This window comes from Mesoplodon mirus, assembly GCF_964341445.2.
Source record: "Mesoplodon mirus genome assembly, chromosome: X".
Taxonomy (NCBI): domain Eukaryota; kingdom Metazoa; phylum Chordata; class Mammalia; order Artiodactyla; family Ziphiidae; genus Mesoplodon; species Mesoplodon mirus.
Genome location: NC_138981.1, coordinates 14,863,120 through 14,883,723, shown reverse-complemented (window position 1 = coordinate 14,883,723; position 20,604 = coordinate 14,863,120). Strand labels below are relative to the sequence as shown.

The 20,604-nt window shown below is 42.2% G+C and overlaps 1 protein-coding gene and 1 long non-coding RNA gene across 4 annotated transcripts in view; one reads left to right on the top strand and one right to left on the bottom strand.

Moving 5' to 3' along the window:
* Positions 1-17,334, bottom strand: part of LOC309796783 — a 205,153-nt gene extending 187,819 nt beyond the window's left edge. The window contains exons 1-2 of the long non-coding RNA XR_014292501.1: positions 17,259-17,334; positions 14,810-15,016 (exon numbers count right to left, since the gene is read on the bottom strand). This is a non-coding gene — a long non-coding RNA (uncharacterized lncRNA). The remainder of the gene's footprint in view (positions 1-14,809; positions 15,017-17,258) is intronic.
* A 236-nt stretch (positions 17,335-17,570) lies between these two features.
* Positions 17,571-20,604, top strand: part of AP1S2 (adaptor related protein complex 1 subunit sigma 2) — a 29,442-nt gene continuing 26,408 nt past the window's right edge. For 2 of the 3 annotated variants that reach the window (XM_082610576.1, XM_082610578.1), the window contains exons 1-2: positions 17,571-17,714; positions 19,896-20,074. In XM_082610576.1, coding sequence (XP_082466702.1) covers positions 19,896-20,074 — 179 coding nt within the window. In that variant the 5' untranslated portion in view covers positions 17,571-17,714. Of the gene's footprint in view, positions 17,729-19,895; positions 20,075-20,604 lie in introns of all 3 variants that reach the window. The other variant, XM_082610577.1, reaches the window with a different exon arrangement.

Below are 20,604 nucleotides of genomic sequence, written 5' to 3'. Positions count from 1 at the left end.
CTTGCCAAATACTTTGCAGAAATCTCTGTACACTATTTGTACCACATTATTTTGATCAACCGGCCTAATATCATTCGTGAAGGTACAAGTAAAAGGAAATCTGATAACTTATGTGATATTCTTTTTGACCCCCACTATCCTAGCTCCTACAGCTCACTAAGTTCCTGTGTGGGTGCTTACAAATCATTCTTTGAGTACTGTAATCACCCGGGAGTAACATCAAGTACACTAGGCTGTTATTTTTGGCACTGTCTCCTTTTTCAGAATTAGGACACCCCCCCATGCCCCTCCATTCCTCTGGTTTTTCTCCTCCTTCCCAACCACAGGCATTCAGGGTCTCATTTGTAAGTTTTCTCTGATGGTTTATCACATTCACCTGGGCCCAAATTCCAGCACTTACAGCCAATCCACGCTGCACCTTGTGTGGTGGTGGTGGTGTTCTTCTTCTTGTTTTTATCTCACCTCTCACTACTCTCCTCTTCACTCACTTTACTCCAGCCACACCAGTCTCCTTCCAATTCCTTACATCAGATATGGCATGCTTCCTCATGCCAAGCTCTAAGATTTGGCATTCTCTGCTCTCTCTGCCTGGAAAGCTTACGCCCCAGGTTCCACTGGTTCATTCCCTCACTTTCTTCAACTCTGTGCTCAAATATCACTTTGCCAGAGAGGCCTCCCCTGACCAGTCTATCTGAAATAGCGACCCCCAGGACCCCTCTCTGCCCTTTCTCTCTCTCATTGTTTACCACCTTCTGACCTATTTGTTTATCTGCTTATTGTGTGTCTCCCACTGTCACTCTCTTCCGCCACCTTGCCACCTGACAGATTTATGTGTTTATATTTGGGTTGTCTGCCTCTCCTGCGATATCATGGGGGCTCAGTATTATTGATTTAATAAATCAAGATTGGCCTTCAACTCTCCCCTGACCTGTTCAGTCCATCAACCAGGAGTTATTGAGCAATCTTTATATGCCAGGCACTGTATTAAGTCTCTGAGCTACGGAAAATGAAAAGACATGGTTCCTGCTTGTAAGTGGCCTCCAGACTAGTCAGAGTAGGTCATAGGAGAGGCCACGATCTAGGGAATGTCAAGGAGTCCTCACTGAAGAGGTGAAAAAGGCTGAGGTTTTCTGAAGGCCAAGGAAGGTTTCCACAGGTGTTCGAAGTCATCATTGAGGTGGGAGAGAACATAGCTCATTCAAAGAACTTGAATATTCTGAGGCTGGAGCCCCAGAGGCAGGGGAGAGAAGGGTAGCACTTATCATCACCTGATTATTTGTTGATTGTTTATCTGCCCCCACTCTCTTCCCCTTAGTTCTTGGGCTTATCACCTCCTGAGCAAGCCCCAAAGGCCTGACCCTGAAAGGCCACTGCACACAGTTTGACACCTGCAGGTGATGGAGCATGTGGTCAAGAAGACAGAAAGGGGAAAGGAGGCCTGGAGCCCAGCAGCTATGCTGTTTGTACAAAGCCCTCATTATTCCTGCTTGCAGACGGCTGTAGTACTTAAGAAAGCTGCCAAGTCAGATTAAACTCAATCAAGAATGTAGAATACGGGTCTTAGGTTCAACAGAGAGCACTACTGGTGAGGGAGTCATTGCTATACAAAAGCCTCCGTGTTTCAGTGTAGGCTGGAGCAGGGCAGTGTTCAGGGAAAGGCTGGGTAACCAACCCAGCATGTAATTGAGTCTGTTCTTTTCTCTGTTCTACTAATGATTCATTAAGCAGAGTGTACTGCTCACTGTGATCCAGACTCATGACTTCAAATCAAACAGAGGAGGCCAATTTCTGCAAAGTACAGGAAGGAAACAATCAGTGCCCTGGGCATGGTTAGGGCAGGCTACAGAGGCAGGAACCCTGCAACTGCTTTGCTCTGGGCAAGGCATTTTGGGAAAACTATAGCTTCCTCCTACAGAATGGGCTGTGGAAAAAGTTGAGGCTAATAATAAAGACATGCCTTGGACTTAGTTACCATCACACAATTTTTTTTTCACAAACCTATAAATAATTAGGAAGTTAGGACATTTTAGCTATAGTTAAATGATTATGTTAGGGAGAGAAACAGACAACTGGCACTAAATTTTTTAAATAGAAATATTATAGTGTTAGGAAATTAAATTTGATCGTTACTTTAAGGGAAGCTGAGGATTATCGGAAAATTACTGTGATGAATTAATAATAATATTCACATTCCATGGTATACCTACTATGAACTAAGCATTATGATAGGTTATTAGCATACTTTATTTCATCTTCAAAATAACTTCCTGAGATATACATATATTAGTAACCTCATCTAAGAGATGAGGAAACTACGGTTCTGAAAGATTAAGCAAGCTGACTATGGTACCCAGAAAAGCCAGGATTTAAAGCCTGAGTCTGTCTGGCTTGGAAGGGCAAGTTTTATGGTTTGTATGTTGCCCTGAAAAGCTCTTCCAGCTTTTGTGGCAAACATCAAGTACCTTCCAAATCAAAGTCCTATTGGAGAGAGACTAGGATAAGAGTTAGGAAAGAATTTTTACTTAATATGAATTTGCAATGATAGAAATCATAGTAGGGAGGTGCAGTCTCCTTAGCAGTAAAAACACATGATTCTTCACTCTTAAATTAGGAGATATCCACAAGCAAAAAGAAAGCACTTGAAGGAGAGAAATCACCTCAATTCAAGGCTAAATCATGAATATAAATGAGATATAAAATAAGAAAGCATCTTCATGAGAAACACAGAGAAGCTTCAAGAAAAGACCCTCTTCATTGAGTCCCTGTGTGTTGGGCATTATGGGGTAGATCCAAAGCAAATTCCAGACACTGGCCTTCTAGCCCATTTGTGCCTGACTATTCTAGACTTCTGACATATAAATCAGGAAACATTTCATTTCTGTTTAAGGTGGAGAGAAACAACACCAATACGCATACCCACAAATCCCCAAACAACAGCTGCCCTTGTAGTGGGATTTTCTGGATCCCCAAATTGAAAAAAGCCTTAAGGTTCTGAGTGGCCAGCCCTTCACATAGCAGAGGAGTCCCCTCTGCCATGTCATTTGTTTGAACATCTCCAACAACTGGGCGCTCACCTACTTTGATTCGACTCCTAATTATTAGTAGTTACTTGTTTATATTTTATCTGAAATCTACCACCCCAGTAACTTTCATCCGTTGATGCTCATTTTCCTCTTGGAACTAAACAGAATTCTGTCTTATGTCCCATCTCTTTCAATGCTGTAAGAGAGCCATCCTTTTGCCCCTAAATATTTTACTCCCAAGCTAGCCATCCTCTCTCATTTCAGCTGTTGCTCATATGCCATGATTTATAGCACTCTATGATATGACTCCTATGAAGGAGTTGAAGTTGGTCTATGTCCCTCATGAAATATATTTCCCAGAATTGAACATAATAAATCAAAGTATAGTAAGATTGATTATGAAAAGCACAGAACAGTCAGAATACTATGGATATATTTCTAATTAAACAGCCCAAGATTCCTTTGGGTTCTTTTTTCTTCTTTTGTTTTATAGCCTTATCATGTTCTTGGCTCTTATTGCCTTCAGGCTACTAACATCCCCAAGTCTTCTTTTCTACATGCTGCTATTTAGCAAGTTCTCTTTATATCCTTAACTTTGGTTCCAAGGATAGAACACTAAAACTTGTCCTATTTAAATTTCATTTTAACAGAGATGACCACTTATGCATTTATTTACATATTTATCCTGCCTTTTTGCAAAAGATACTAGCTGATACATCATCCCTGGGCCAATGCCAGTTTGGAATCTGCTTTGTCATCTGATTTACTCACACTCCCTCCCAGACTCTTGTTCTCTATACACTGATACCCAGGTCCACTTAGCCCATATCCAGGTTACTTAAAAAGGACCATGCTAGGAAAGCAACCCTGGTTGAAACAGATCTTCAACAAAATTTGCCAGATTTGACAGAGATCCATTAATCAGCATTCTTAGGATAGAATGATCATGTTGCTAAATTATCCTATCACCCATCCAGTTTCTCCATCTTCTCAGCAAGGATGTCATGAAAGTGTTTGAAAAATGCCTTGCAGAAGCACAGAAACGCTATGTCTGCAGGATTCCTTTGATCTACTAGCCTAATAAACATATAACAAAAGAAACCAAAGCCTGTCTGTCAGGCTGTCTCTTCTCAGTGAATTCGTGCTGGCTTCTTTAAGGATCACCTCCTCTCTCTCTGGGAGTTCACACACCACCCATTTGATATTCTTAATAGAGAATCAATATTGAAATCCCCGTTAACATTTGCATCATCTACCTTCTCCCCATTTTTGAAAACCAAGACATTTGCCCATCTCCTGTCTTCAGGAAGCACTTCTATTTCTAATCTATGGGAAAAATAGATTACAGATGATATTTTAAGGATCTCTTTAAAAAATTGTTTTCATATTCTCAGATATGATTTGTCCCAACCTGAAGACTTGCATTCTTTTAGCTTACATCCTTGGAATGGGAGTGATGGTGGTAGGGGGAGAGAACAGTTTCCCTGAAGAATGGGGGTACTGTTTTTAGAAGGAGTGAGGGATGCTGGGCAAACAAAAGAGATTCCACTGCAGCAGTGAACCTTCAAATTCAAATATACTTCAGCAAGCCTCGGTTCTCTCTAGCTGGTCTTTCTTGCATTAGTGTTACAGCTCTGTGCTGTTCTTGTGGTTTGAGTCTTTGACTGCTACCTCCCTCTTCCCAGGTTTTTATGTGTCCTTTACATTCTAAGCTCCTTAGAGAGACTTAGTCTCTCTCACCAGCACATTTAGTCTCTTGGATTACTTCCTCCACTATTATTAATAAGAGGCTCTAGTCCCTTCATACAGACAACAGTCCCTTCTGCTTATTTGTAATTGACATTTCCTGGAAGTTGATGCATTTATTCAATTTTATTGCTTTTAGTAGGCCCTGATCCCATTTTCGCAGTTTCTGTTACTAACATGGTTGAAAAAAAATTAGCCAAAGACCAGAGAAGATAAAGCCGTCAAGGGCTTCTGAGGTCAATAGGCTAGAAAATAAATTATTCCATTATCAGGATGAAAACTGAATCCTCACATTAACCTTCCTAATTGCTGGCTTACCTTGTTTTCATACTTTCTAAGTGAACAGGAACAAAGCCACTTGCTGCTGTTCTCATTAACACTAATGATCAATAAGTAGAAAAATTTTTTTTTGCTGATTCTTATATTTTGTTCAACATTATGTAGGCTTAATTTAGAGCTTATTAGGGCATTGCCAGTTTTGCTCATTATCTCCTCTATAAGATGAATATGTTTCTTAGGCAAGTAGTTAACATGAAGCAACAATGACTGACTCAGTTTTTGTCATTAAGCAAGGCTTTCAGTTATGTTTACTGCTGGGGGTGGGGAGAGAAGAAGCAAGCATGAGCATTTTAATATTGACTTATTTTAGATACTCCCAAGAAAAGGACGAGACGTACTTTACAACAAGTTCGGCGCTGAATGTCAATGACCAGAGCTGACTTGGTGTACAAGGCAAGTGTTTGCCTTGCATCCTCCCCTAAACTCTTTTGAGGTTCTTTCCAGCCATTAAAATAGTGCTCTGAAATGAAATTCCAATGCCTGCTACAACATGGATGATGAACCTTGAAAACACTATGCTAAGTGAAGGAAGCCATATACAAAGGACCACCTATGATATGCTTCCATTTATATAGAATGGCCAGAATAGGTAAATCTATAGACAGAAAGCAGACTAGTGGGAAAATTCCCTGGTGGTCCAGTGGTTAGGACTCGGCGCTTTCCCTGCCGTGGCCCAGGTTCAGTCCCCGGTCCGGGAACTAAGATCCCTCAAGCCTTACCGTAGGGCCAAAGAAAACTCCCCAAAAAACAAAGAACCAAACAAAAAAAGGAAGCATAGCAGTGGCTGCCAGGGGCTGGGGGATGAGGGGAGTGTTGGGGAGATTGGAAGTGATGACTAAGGTGTGTGGGGTTTCTTTTTGGGGTGAGGAAAATGTTCTGAAATTGACTGTGGTGATGGTTGCACAGCTCTGTGAATACACTAAAAGCCACTGAACTGTACACTATAAATGGGTGAACTGTGTGGCACGTGAATTACATCTCAATAAACCTTTTTTTTTTTTTAAATCACACCCTACTCCTCCTGCTGCCATTATATACCACTCCCTCTTTCTTTGGAGTCTTTAGCAACTGGGTCACTGTCACCTTTTCCTTCAGGTCCTGCTACCATCCCAAATGACTCTGACATCCACATAGATGACCCACTACTCAACACCCAAGCGAGTCCCTTCCTGGGTCTTCTCTGCTCCAGTGCCCTTCCCCTCCTTTCTACTCGGCCATCACTCCGCCCTTATTTGTTGCGTTCCCCACCCAACCTCCCACTCCCCCACCTCTGAAACAATGCCCTCACAGGTCCCTCTTAGAACACGACTCCCAACACTTCCAGCTGGCTCTAATTCTAACCTGGCCCTGGTGGGCGTAGGGTTCTCCTCTTCCTCGACCTCATCACTTTGCCTCCTTCTGCTCTATCATATCAGCATCCACCACCTCCCTCCTGCCCTGAAACTCCCCGCTTTCACCACCACGGCTCTCTTTGTCTGGCTTGAATTCCACCACTTTGGTGTCTCATCCTTCTATCTCAGCCGTCTGGCAAATCTCAACCCTCCACCATTGCACCTAATTCCAGAATGACCCAGCCACAGTTCTAGTCTCCACTGCACGCTCAGTGCCCTCAGTGATCCGTTCATATTGCGCCAGAAGCCTCTCTCCAGTTCTCCAAGGTTTCTAGGAGAAACCTGCTTCATGTTTCTCAACCCATCTCCACCTCCCTCTTCACGCCCAGCAGATAATCTTCCCTCCGCCTCTATGTCAGAGAGGAAGAAGCTGCTTCCCTAGCACCCAACTATGTGCTTGCCTACATCCTTTCTTCCTCCCCCACCATTCACTGGTCGGAGCAAAATGGAAGAAATGCCCCTTTTCTTATTTAGCCTCTACTGTGTCTGGCTTACATCACCTCCTCACTACTCAGTGTCCTTGCAGGACTGAGTATTTAACGCCTTTCCCCCATATCTTCAACCTCTTCCTCTCTACTGACTCCTAGCTTGTCTCTCCCTCCTTAAGCAACAGCAGCACCTCCAACTTGATGCCACACCCCCCTCTCCAGCTCTCTCTCTTTCCTCCTCTTTAAATACAAACCTCGGGACTTCCCTGGTGGCAGAGTGGTTAAGAATCCACCTGCCAATGCACGGGACACGGGTTCGAGCCCTGGTCTGGGAAGATCCCACGTGCCGTGGAGCAACTAAGCCTGTGTGCCACAACTACTGAGCCTGCGCTCTAGAGCCCGTGAGCCACAACTACTGAGCCCACATGCCACAACTACTGAAGCCCGCATGCCTAGAGCCCGTGCTCCGCGACAAGAGAAGCCACCACGAGAAGCCCGTGCACCGCAACAAAGAGTAGCCCCTGCTCGCTGCAACTAGAGAAAGCCTGCGTGCAGCAACAAAGACCCAATGCAACCAAAAATAAATAAATAAGTAAGTAAATTTATTAAAAATATATAAATACATTCCAACCTGTTGCAGTGTTCCTCCCAGAAAACAAAAAACTACATTCCATAGCCAGGCTTCTGGTTGTGATGTAGATTCCAACAATCAGGTGTACCTATGCGAGATTTGGAAGGAGGAAGTGATAGATCATGAAGAGGGGGCCTCACCTCTGCTATTTCTGCTGATGAGCATGGTTATGGAAGCATCTGGCTTTCAGTGGCAGTTGTAGAGGGAGTCCAATGTCCAGTCTCTAGCCACATGAGTGAAAAGAAGGAGCAACCATGGCATCCACTTTGCTGGCAGCAGCTTCCTGATTTCTTGATCACAGCAGAGGAGGTATAGGCTTGAAGCCAGCAGTTATGAAGACAGCTTCTTAGCATTCCAGCTCACTGATCATGGCAGACACAATGGCTCCCTGGCAGTCAAGTTCTGCAGTGTTATTCTGGAAGGTTTTCCTGGAAACTCAGCCTAGATTTTGCTCTTCCAATCATATTTAGACTGCTTTTGTTTATATTAGTTAGAACGGTTTACTTTATCTGCAACTAAACTCGGACTACAGTGTATCCTGCAGTTAACCACATTTCACCCTGAGTGATTTTTCTGAAACTCTAAAACTCAAATCCAATAATAGCACTGCCCTTGCTTAAAATCCTTCAGTGTCCCCCAATATCTTTATATAAAGCCCAAATGTTTTAATCTTGTTAAAAGGTCCTGTATAACCTGGTCCTCTTATTCTCTGCAGACTTATCTTTACCCAGGTACTCTCTGACCACACTGACCTTCTATTCAGGTCCTTAAGAGAGTCACACACTCATCGCTTTATCTTTGTACATGCTACTCTCCCTGTGCGGAACACTCTTGCCCAACTCACTTGTTTTGTTTTGTTTTTCAATTTTGGCCTAAAGTGTCTGTGTCCTCCAGGAACCCTTCTCAGACTCTACCACCTACCACAATCACCGAAACTCTGGGTTAGGCCCTCTCCTATATGCTCCCTTAGCACCATGGCCTTCCCCCTTTTGAAACACTTACGTTACTGTATTGGGATTGCCAGTTGTAAACTGTGCCCTCCTGCCCTTATACCATATGCACCTGGCAGAAGGTTCCATGTCTAAGTTGTTCTCTATTTTATCCCCAGTACCCAGTGAGTACCTGGCCCAGACATAGGCATACAAATTGAAGTAATAAAGAAACTGAAACATTCTAAGCAGAGGGTCTAATCTCTGTTGGATTTATGTTTCAGAAAAAACACTCAGGTGGCCACATGCAGAAGGAACTGTAGTAATGGGATCAGATGGAGGGGAGGGGCTGAGACAGAAAGTCCAGTTTGTTGGTCTGACCTAGGGCAATATTAGTGGGGAAGGAAAGGAGGAGATTACTTCGTATGCTATGGTAGGGGGAGGGGAGCAGAAAAACTGATAACACTCAAGAAGCAATGAGACAGGGGCTTATTAATTTTTCTTTTGGCGTCAAAGTAATTAACATTTCAAAGTAACATTTTCTGAGCGTCTACTCTATGCCAAGTATTGGATTAGATTCTGTGATAGAAAGATTAGTAAAATACTATCCCAGTCCTGGAGATCACAAGGGTTTCAGTCCACTAGTGGAGACACAAATACTTTAGTACCAGGCTGAGAGATAAGAGAAAGAAATGAAGAATTTATGTTTTGAGGGGCTGTGGGTGTGTGGTTTTTCAGTTTATTTGTTTTTGTCTAAAGATAATGGGCTAGTAGTTTATGGGCAACGGACAGTGGACTATGGTGGGAAAACACTGGCTGGAGACAGAACACAGGGCTCTTAGTTCCTCATCTACCACTAATGAGGTAGTATGATATTGAGCAATTTGTTTACTTCTCTGGGGCTTAATTTCCTTATTTGTAAAATGAAGTTTTTGAGTGAAATCACCTTTAAACACCTATTATTTTATGTATTTGTTATATTTAAAATGTGTGCATTATTTCTAAAAGTTTTTCAAATCATTCAATTAAAATGTCTGTGTATTCTAAATAGTGCTTTAGGATAAATGTTTTAACTTTGTCCTATATTATTTAGAAGACAAGGATATAATCTGATCATAAATCAACTGTCATCTTTGGTTTCTTGGTTCTAAGAAACTGACAACATCATCCACTTTTGACAATTAGGGATAGTTCGCCAGAATATGCTCCCCCTGCAACCCCCATTTCCTTGGCTCTTTCATCCACATGATTTTTAAAATTTTGCATTATCTACTGCCTGGTACAAATGCTATGTTTTGCCAGAGGAATGTAAAGCTAATGAAAAATCTCAAATCAGTCTTTCCTGCCCCTTTGATAGACGAGTAGTTTTAAATTCTGGACTCAGACCGTATGACGATTCTCTTTAAATTTCAACGGAAAGGAGACACATGAAGGAGCACAAAAAGCAGGTTTAGAATCGAGACAAAGAGCTAGCCACTTGAAAATGCACCACTCTACCCATCACTATGGCTCCTTCTCTTCATAAGGAAGTGTGTAACAGCTTGAAAGGATGGCCAGTAATACTAACAGTTGTAACAGATGAACCCGGAAAAATGACTGGCTTAATACAAAGTTATTTCTCATTCACTTAAAGTACAGTTGGTGGTAGGAATGATGATGTGTGTCTGCTCCACGCAGTCATTCAGGAACCCAGGCTGACAGACTCAGCCATCCTCAAAACCCTACTTTCAAGGACACCTCGAAGTGTCAACATCCAGAGGGCAAAAGCAGGGTTGAGGAGGGAGGGAGGGAAGAGGCTTTCCTGTGGAGGGTTTTCTGGGCCCAGACTGACAGCACTTCCATCCACACTTCATAGCCTGGTCTCAGCTCCATGGGCACACCTGACCGCAGGGGTGGCTGAGGAACAGGGTCTAGCCGCATGTAAAGGAAGAGAAAGGGCAGATTTTGATTACTACGTAGTGGTTTCTGCCTTATCTAGGGATATGGATTCTGTCTACCTGGTCCCTCTCAACTCTCTCCTTTCCACCTCATGTCTATAATCGCTAACAAAGTATTCAGAGGTGATTCCTACTTGGCATAAGTAGTTGAAAAAAATTCTAGAGTCGTGATATTCATCACATAAGCATCTGATTTTTATGGTGCAAACTTCAAGTTTCTCCAAGTACTCTAATCTCTAACTTAGACTATTACAGTACATTAGTTTGTACAGGGCACACCACAATCATAGGCCACTATGGGTTGTGCATACAGACTGAACTTCAGGTTCATATAACTGAGACTATTACTCTCCCAACGGTATCAGACTTAATGAGGTCAGCAATAAAAAAATTCAGATCTCAAGTTTCCTTTAGATCATTTGTCTGGGAAAATTATATCACAATTACTGGCTTTGAGAACTTTCCTGTTATATGTCATAGCTTTTTTTGGTATAGAGCAGTGGTTCTCAAAGTGTGGTCCCAAGACCAGCAGCATCAGCACCACCTGGGAACTTCCTAGAAATACAACTCTCACCACAAAACTCCTAGAAGAAAACATAGGCAAAACATTCTCTGACATAAACCATAGCAATGTTTTTTAGGTCAGTCTCCCGATGAAAAAGAAATAAGAGCAAAAATAAACAAATGGGGCCTAATCAAACTTAGAAGCTTTTGCACAGTAAAGGAAACCATCAAGAAAATGAAAAGAAAACCTATGGAAATGGAGAAAATATTTGCAAAAGATGTGACAAACAAGAGATTAATTTCCAAAATATACAAACAGCTCATATAGCTCAATATCAAAAAAAAAACAACCCAATAAAAAAATGGGCAGAAGACCTAAATAAACATTTCTCCAAAGAAGCCATACAGATGGACAACAGGCACATGAAAAGATGCTCAACATCGCTAATTATTAGAGAAATGCAAATCAAAACTACAATGAGCTACCACCTCACACTGGTCAGAATGGCCATCATTAAAAAGTCTACAAATAACAAATGCTGGGGAGGGTGTGCAGAAAAGGGAACCCTCCTACACTGTTAGCGGGAATGTAAGTTGGTGCAGCCACTATGGAGAACAGTATGGAGGTTCCTTAAAAAACTAAAAATAGAGTTACCATATGATCAGCAATCCCACTCCTGGGCATATATACAGAAAAGGCAAAAACTCTTTGAAATATTTGAAATATTTGAAAAGATACATGCACCCTTATGTTCATAGCAGCACTATAAACAATAGCCAAGACATGGAAATAACCTGTGTCCGTTGATAGACAAATGGATAAAGAAATGTGGTGTATATGTATATAAATACACACATACACACACACACACACACGAATATTACTCAGCCATAAGAAAGAATGAAATAATGCCATTTGCAGCAACATGGATGGACCTAGAGATTATCATACTAAGTGAAGTAAGTCGGACAGAGAAACACAAATATCATATATCATATATATGTGGAATCTAGAAAAATGATACAAATGAGCTTACTTACAAAACAGAAACAGGCTCACAGGTATAGAAAACAAACTTATGGTTACCAAAGGGGAAAAGTGGGGGAAGGGATAAATTAGGAACTCGGGATTAACAGATAGGCACTACTATATATAAAATAGATAAACAATACCTACAATGGAAAAGAATCTGAAAAAGAATGTATATATTTGGAATCACTTTGTTGTATACCAGAAACTAACACAACATTGTAAAACAACTATATTTCAATTAAAAAAAAGAAAAAAAAAGAAATGTAATTATCAGGCCTCATGTCAGACGTGCTAAATCGGAAACTCTGGGGGTGGGGCCCAGCCATCTTGTGTTTTCACAGGTACCCTAAAGAATATCCTAGAACCACTAGTCTAGTTGAGTTAGATTACTGCTGAAACATCTCATTTTAAGGACCAGATCAAAAGAAAATTATTTGAAACTGTTTTGTTGAAAGCATAGCAAATCTCTCTCTAATACTGCTGTGAATTAAGAGTGTTGTGGAAAACTGACAGAATTAAAAGACTGCTAAGAGCCCTGGGAGGTCATTAGGGCAAATAGTTTCCAAAGGTGTCAGTCACAGACATCTAAGGTTCTATGAAGCATCTCTAGGGGTTTCCTAAAAGAAAATGTATTCATATGTTTGATTGGTGACTGCTCCCCTGACCATCCAGAGTTTGTTGCCAAAAGACATGGAATTTTGTATCAGGAGAAATAGTTTTGGAGCTTTAGGACAGAGTCAACATCTTACTCGTCTTTGTATCACCACTACTTTCCACAGTGCCCAGCAGAGAGCAAACACATAATAAACATTTATGTTAATAAATGAATGAATTGGGACTTCCCTCGTGGCGCAGTGGTTAAGAATCCGCCTGCCAATGCAGGGGACACGGATTTGAGTCTTGGTCCAGGAAGATCCCACATGCCGCAGAGCAACTAAGCCCGTGCACCACAACTACTGAGCCTGCGCTCTAGACCCTGAGGCCACAACTACTGGGCCCGCGTGCCACAACTACTGAAGCCCATGTGCCCAGAGCCCGTGCTCCACAATGAGAGAAGCCACCACAATGAGAAGCCCACACACCACAACAAAGAGGAGCCCCCGCTCGCCCCTGCTCGCCCCAACTAGAGAAAGCCCACGCGCAGCAACGAAGACCCAAAACAGCGAAAAAAAAGTGAATGAATGAATGGATCGAATAGTCATCTCATGGATCCCGGTTCTAAATAACTTCCACTAATATTCCAGAATCACTTTGAAAAAAAATCCCCTTTGGATAGTTTATTCTAGTTACTTTGAAGAATACTGACTGCCTCATGTATGTGGCCAGTCTTTTCAGCAGTTAAGGATTTTACCTATCAAATATTAAGAATGCCTCCAACTCCAACCCCTCCGAGAGAAAAACAAACATATGAAGATAAGTGCTTGTTCCACTTCTTGAAATGTCTATAAAATATCTCCATTGCTGCATGTTAACCTTTTCAGTGACTAACTCAGGGTTTCTCAACCTCGGCACTATTGACATTTTGGGCTGGATAATTCTCTGTCATGGAAGCTATTCTGTACATTGCAGCGCCATCACCAACTCTTCCCCCACCCCCGCCCCCCTGTGACAACCCAAATGTCTCCAGACACTGCCAAGTGTCCCCTGGTGGGGGATAAAATTGCCCAGCTTGAGAATCACTGCTTTAACCCAATATTAAAAGGAGAAGAGTCATTCTCCTGCATTTTATTCAAAGCTATGGAAACAGGCGTCAAGAAAGAATGCATGTTCCACATTTCCCTTTAGCTCATTGTTGAGGACTTCAGCAGTGACAGCTCTATTTATTTGAAATGATTTGGTTCACAAATCCTCATTATTTTAGGCCAGTGTTCTCCTTGGAACAACTTTATCTTAGAAGATGCAAATTCACAAACTCTGAGCATCTTTTTTACACTTACTGTGATCTTCTACAATGATTCAGCACTGAATTTCATTACAAGACATTTTCATTTAATAAATTTTATATAATATATAGACTGGCTAAAGGAACACTGTACAAATCCTTAATACAGTGTTAGCACTAACAGAAGAATTTTTATCTACTTCGTTACAATATTTTAAAAAATTATCTAAGTAAAACCTACGGTAAAATAAAATGTAATAATAACCTTTATTACATCCTACCTCAAGATTCTGTCTCTGGAAAGAAAGTCTTCATTGCATCTGGAATTTACTTCTTGGTATTGAAAGAATATGCTAATAATTCTATTTCTTGTTTCATGTTGGATCGTATCTATTTTCTTCCTGTTACCGCATGAGGATTTAGCATTATTTCAACATCCCCTCGCATCTGTCCTCCATATTCTCAAGATAAATACACTACAATTTTTTCTTAAATCGTCAGTGTTTAATCATGAGCCAATAGTGTACCCTGACATCCTCGTTGACATCCTCACGCTACTGTCCCCTCCCTTACTGTCCATGTGGGTCTATACTTTAAACGTTCCTCTTCTTTTTTTTTCATTTAATGGCATTTTGAGAGGGAGAGGAGATAAAAGCATATAGCCATCACACATTTAATAGGAAAGTAAAATTATTTTTGAAAACTTATAAAAGACTACATATAAAGTCTCAAAATTTTACTGTTAAAAGGTAGAATCTCTACCCTCACCTCTTGCACTTAGCACAAATAAAAGCTAGGCACTTTTTTTGTTGTTGTTTAAGAAACAAGTGATGTTAAACAGACTTACTCTGATCATTTTGCAATATATATATATAAATATTGAACCATTATGTAGTACACCTGAAACTAATGTTACATGTCAACTATATCTCTATAAAAACATAAATAAAAGAAAAGGCAGGTTACCAGAAAGACTTCAATTCTTCCCCTTCTGTACACTTGGGACACAGTTACCATTCCTATTTCATGATAAATCTGTTCTTCTCTCTTCTGACCTTGCCGAATTTTCCTTTATCTACCTGGGACATTGAAACCTGGGAAACATCTGGCAGCCGTGCACCATGAAACTACATGTTCTTGTTCCATGAGAAACGGTACTGTAATAAATGTTTCCTGTATCAAAAAAAAAAAGTATAAAACCTGATTTTCAGTTTTTCATAAAAAATAATTTTTGCACCATCAATCAATAACAACCAAGAAATCAGGACCACCCAGATAACAAAAGCAGAGGACTAAAAAGAGACCCTATTAACATGACAGATGAAGAAGATACCAGGTGAGAAGAATCAGCTATATAACAAAGCCCACAATTTGGCAATTATGGGAATCAAAGTCAAACAGTCAATTACCAACAAAGACAGTAACAGTGCTTCTTTTGTCTTTCACGGTGAATGCACAATAAGCTCTTAATACTTAGACTGGGAGATAAACCATCTATAATCTACTGAAAAAGACCATCTGCTTCTATAAATTTTGTTCTTATACACTTGCCAGAAGAAGAGAACATATTAACAAAATAATGGGCCCTGCACTGTTAATTGCTAGGTTGTTTGCAGTTGTGCTGTTGCTATTAGAATTTAATAAGCCATTCCTTCTGCTAAATTAATAAGCAGCCAAGATTATGTAATAGCTGCTTTCAGCTGCTAATTATTTTTCCCATAATTCCCTTCCCTCCCTCCCCGCAACCTCCACCTTTTCTTGGCTAGTAATGCCAGAGACTGACAATATGTCATCAGCAAGTCTCCCGTCCTCGTTTTCAGAACCACAGACCAACATCAGGAGCATAACCAATGAGCTTAAACTTGGAGGTGGTTATCTCAGGAACCTTGAGGACACGAGTTTTGTACAGAAAAAGAGAAAAGCAGCATTTGGATTCAGAGGGCGAGTTTTCATTACATCGTATTAGATCTATCTTTGACTGGCTAATGGCATCTGTTTTGTGTAGTAAGGGAGAAATGGGGCATTAACATGTGCCTCTGGGGCAGGATTGGTCCTGTTGCTGAAATTTGGGCAGGGGGCCTAAAGACCTACAGAAAGCCAGCTCTGTGCTTTGTGTTGACCACTTCTTTAATACTACAGTATACGTTGAGCATACACGTTGGTAGGAAATTTTCCAAGCAGCATAGCAGCGTTTAAAAGGGAAGGTATTCCAGAAAAAAAAAAAAAAGAAGGTATTGTATATTTTTATTTTGCCAAAGAAGGGCATTAAAAAATGCCCCCAAATTCCTATTATATACTATCTTAGTTTTATAGACATTTTAACACACACAAAAAGAACACAATCCCTAATAAAGGATTCCTTTAGATTGATTAAATTTAGCTTCCTGAAAAACTTAGCATCTCTTTTTCCCTTTGGGCCGTTAAAAAATTCGGGCGACTATGTTTGGGAACCTCTGCAAAAAGGGCATAGCTTAACAAAAGCAATTTTCTAGCTTCCTTTGTAAGAACCGAGGTGACTGGGGTAATGAATAGCATTCGACATGAGAAACCCGTGGCTGTTCAAGCAAGGTCACTTAATCCCGTGGGGCTCCCCTTTCCTCATCTGTAAAAGATGAGTCGGACTGGATGATTCATCCATTCTTTCATTCAAAAAAATATGTACATCCATTATGTGCCAGACACAATGCTCAGCACTATGGTTTTTAACAAATCTACAATTTTATAATCCTTATCAGTCAGCTCACATTTATTAGTGGTGTTATATACTAGGCAGTGAACTAGGTTGGGATGCAAAATGAAGAAAATTCAAGATGTGCTAATGGGCATATGGATGAAAGAGGGATTCCTTCTTACAGGGTTTGAGGGTGAGGCTTCATAGGAGCTGTGACATTTGAGAGCAAGGGCATGCCAGGCAGAGCAAGTTGTCGACAAGACTAACTGGAACCCAGGCGGATGTGGGGGAGGAGAGGGGAGACTCCGTGTGAAAGAAGCGGGATCTTGAAATGAGGTGCTGTCTAGGCTTTTCAGCTGAGAACGGACAGTAACTCCTCAGGTCCGCAGCACTGACGGACGAGGCAAGCCCCGGGAAGAGACACTTGCACAGCTTGGGGCGAAAAGGTGTCTAGGGCTGTAGCAGTGCGATGGGAAGCAGGGGTCGGATTCCGGACGGTTTTGAGGTAAAGTAATTGTAAAGAGCACTCTAAACGCGTGCACGAGCTCCAAGAAAGAGCTGACTTGTTTTCCTCAGAGTTGCAGCACTCCCTCTCTCCCCTCACCAACATCACCAGCCATTACACCGCCCCGTCCCACCCTCTTGGGGCACGGAAAGTTATCCGAGCTCGAATGTGGTTCTTGGCAGTCCAGATCTTCCCTGCCCCGCATAGCAGGGTCAACAAAGGGCACCGCGAAACACTACCTTCTCACCACAAAATAGCCGAGACAGCTGCGCGCGCGTCCCGCTCGCACACTCAGGAGTGCGCAGGCGCGCCGGCCCCGGTGGCGGCCGCTTCCGGGTCACGTGGCCTGGCTTCCGGTTCGGACCACCCCTCTTGGTAAAGACGCGGCCAATCGGCTTCCTCGGACTGAGCGGTCACCTGAGCTGTCTCCGGTGCCGTAGGCAACAGCCGAGCTGCGTCCCGCGCACCGCCCAGCCCGCCCCTCTGCTCGCCGCAGCCATGGCTCCTCCCCCGTCCGGCCCCCGGGGCGGGGTCTGTCGGCTCGCCCTCCCCTGGCCGCCTAAGCCTTCACTCCGCGAACCGGGTCCTCTACCCACAGCAACACGGCTTCTCTTCCTCAGCTCAGCGACAGGGGCTTCCCCTCAGCCGCCGCCTCCGCCGGCCGAGCCCCGCCGCGCCTGCGGCCCGCGGCCGCCGTAAGTCCCAAGAGGCGAGTGGGGGCGCCGGGGACGGGGAGCGGGGAGGGAGAGTCGGGCGAGCCCCCCGCTGCCCCACGAGCGCCCCGACGACCCCACCCTGCGTCCGCCCGCCCGGCCCGCCACTGGGGCACCGCGCCTCGAAACTCACTTCTCTTTGCGTCCGCGCCCCTCTCCACTCGGCGCCTCGCCCCAGGATGCGGGGGCCAGTCTCGGACGCTGCGGCGGCCCCGCGGCACCTGTGGTTCGGGAATCGCCTCAAGTTTTGCGGGGCATTTGCGGGCGGGGTCGGCGGCCGGGGGCGGCGGCGACCGAGGACCCTTGGCGCCCCCTGCGCGGCGGCGGTTGCCATTGTCTGCCCCGCTCCTTGCCTGTCACCTCTCCCGGGCTCGATCGGTCAGTGATGGAGTGCGGCCCCCCGTGGGGCGGCGGGCAGGCATCGGAGACGGCCGGACCGAGGAACGCTGGCCCCGAGCCCGCTCCGCGGCCGAGCCCATTGTTTTTAATACCAATCTCCAGGAATTGAGGTGCTCTGTGATTTGTGGCAAAATCAGAGCGTTGGTTTTTAACTAGAGGAAAGGAATACTTGTGCCTTGCGACCGGGCATCGTCCAATGTTAACATATAATTTATTTTCAAGAGAGTGAATTATTTATTCGTCATATAAAGTGGTGGTGGTGGTGGGGGAGATGGTGGAGCCTGCTATAGACTCCCTTGAGTCCTTGAGTTCCGAAAGCAAACCCCCAGCCCTCCTGGTCATCGAGATCCTGGAATACGGGTCTGTTCTTTTCCAAGTTCTGCTAACGGGTTTGCATGAAACGTTGTCCAGTTGATGCTTTACTTGCTGTCCCCTTCTAATGCCGCTATCTTAACAGGACTTCTATGTGAGGCACTTTGACATCAATAAACGAATATTGTTCGTTTATTTCGTGCCAGGCATCCTTTTTAAGTGAGGTGTTTTCAGCCAATTTTAACTTTAATAAAGTTAAATTGTTGCATCGTAAATTTCTAAATATCTTGATGCCCGTTTGGATTATTACAAAAAGCGGCAATGATTTCTTAGCGAAATTTAGGGCCCATTTTATTCAGATTGACTGTATAAATTCCCCCACCCCATATTCAAATTCGGCATGGTGTGGTGAATATTAAGAGTCAGGCTGAATCTTACTTGCAGTAACTAGTACTGGAACATAGAATAGTTAAAAGAAAAAAAATATATATATCTGAATTCTACCTTTAAATTACCTTTGTAGAAACAGTGCTTATCTGTTTGCAGTTGAGAAGACCAGTTGAATTATTATACAAGAAGGTTTCCTTAAAAACTAAACATGTAGACTAATCATCATTTGCAGATTCCAAATAAATATATACAAAATAGTTTGTGTAAAATACACTAGAATTCAGCATCTGCTCCATCTGTAGATGCTATGTTTTTTTATCGTTTTAAATGAAGTATTTCGTGTAATGTGTGAATGTGTGTAGCTCTTATTTTGGCTTTTTAAAGGTTTTATTCTCTTAGGTAAAATTATATTAACTCACTTTATTGTGTGTATATTTATGGTGGAATTTTTAAAATGAGATGAGAGGGATACTTAAATCAGGCTTTTATTAAGAAAAATGCATTTATGGGATTTTCTTTGGTTTATATTTTAGATTTTTTGTTTTGCTTAAAACATGTAAGCATAAACTGAAGAGAGCATTCTAAGTTATAGCAGTCTGTCTACAAGTAATTCGGTCTGGAACTAGGACAGCTTGTTCTGTTTAGGGTGAAAAATAGTAGATCTGTTTCTTTCAAGTGCATCTAAACCAGTTGATGTCAACAATTCTCTTTTGATGCATATACATACATTCCTATAGCACAGGTACACAATAGTTTCTTAAATTGCAAGAATTATCTTTTTCATCAGAATTTTCACTTCACCTGTTTTTGTCCTCCCGTCCCGCCCCCCCCCCCCAAAACATACATGGAACAGGGTGGGGTGGGAGGATTTGCATCTGGTGGGAAGATCTTTCTATAAGAATTTCCTGCTATTTTAACTGACATAGAAATATTGATGGCTACTCATCATTTGTTAGCTAAACGCCCTGTCACCCAAAGCTTCTCTGTGCAGCATGTCATCTTAACCTTAACTTTATTGAATCAAAGTATTGCCTGTAATCTTGGTTCTGTTTATCTTAACAGATGCAGTTTATGTTGCTTTTTAGTCGTCAGGGAAAGCTTCGACTGCAGAAATGGTACGTCCCATTATCAGACAAAGAGAAGAAAAAGATCACAAGAGAACTTGTTCAAACCGTTTTAGCACGGAAACCTAAAATGTGCAGCTTTCTTGAGTGGCGAGATCTGAAGATTGTTTACAAAAGGTATATTTTGATTTATCAGGAAGGTGAAATAGAATCAAATGTTAGATCATTTATAATGTGGAAATTGCAGACTTTTGAGGGATGACATTTATAAATAATGATTAATAAAGATATAGATGAAATAGTCTTAAGGTAAAGCTTTGTATTTTTAAGATAACTGCTGTTTTGATTTATTACCCAGGCTAAAAGGTTAAAATCATGGAAATCTTTTTACACGAAATTATGTGACTGAAGGCATAAATGATATTTCATGCTTAATCATCTTTTTAGGAAATTTGAAAGAATTCATTTCTTTGCAGGGGAAAATAAGATCAGTATTTTAAATTGTGTGAGTAATTCTCTGAATTTAGATAAGCATTTACCCTCCACCACCACCTTCTCCCCACAAATCTGTAAAGTAATGACTGATATTTGTCATGCCTTTTAATCTGACTTTTAAGATCTCTTACTCACTTATAAACACCTTGGATACATAGACCATTTTAGTCATAGATGTAAAAACTGGATATATACAGGATTTGTTCGTTAGG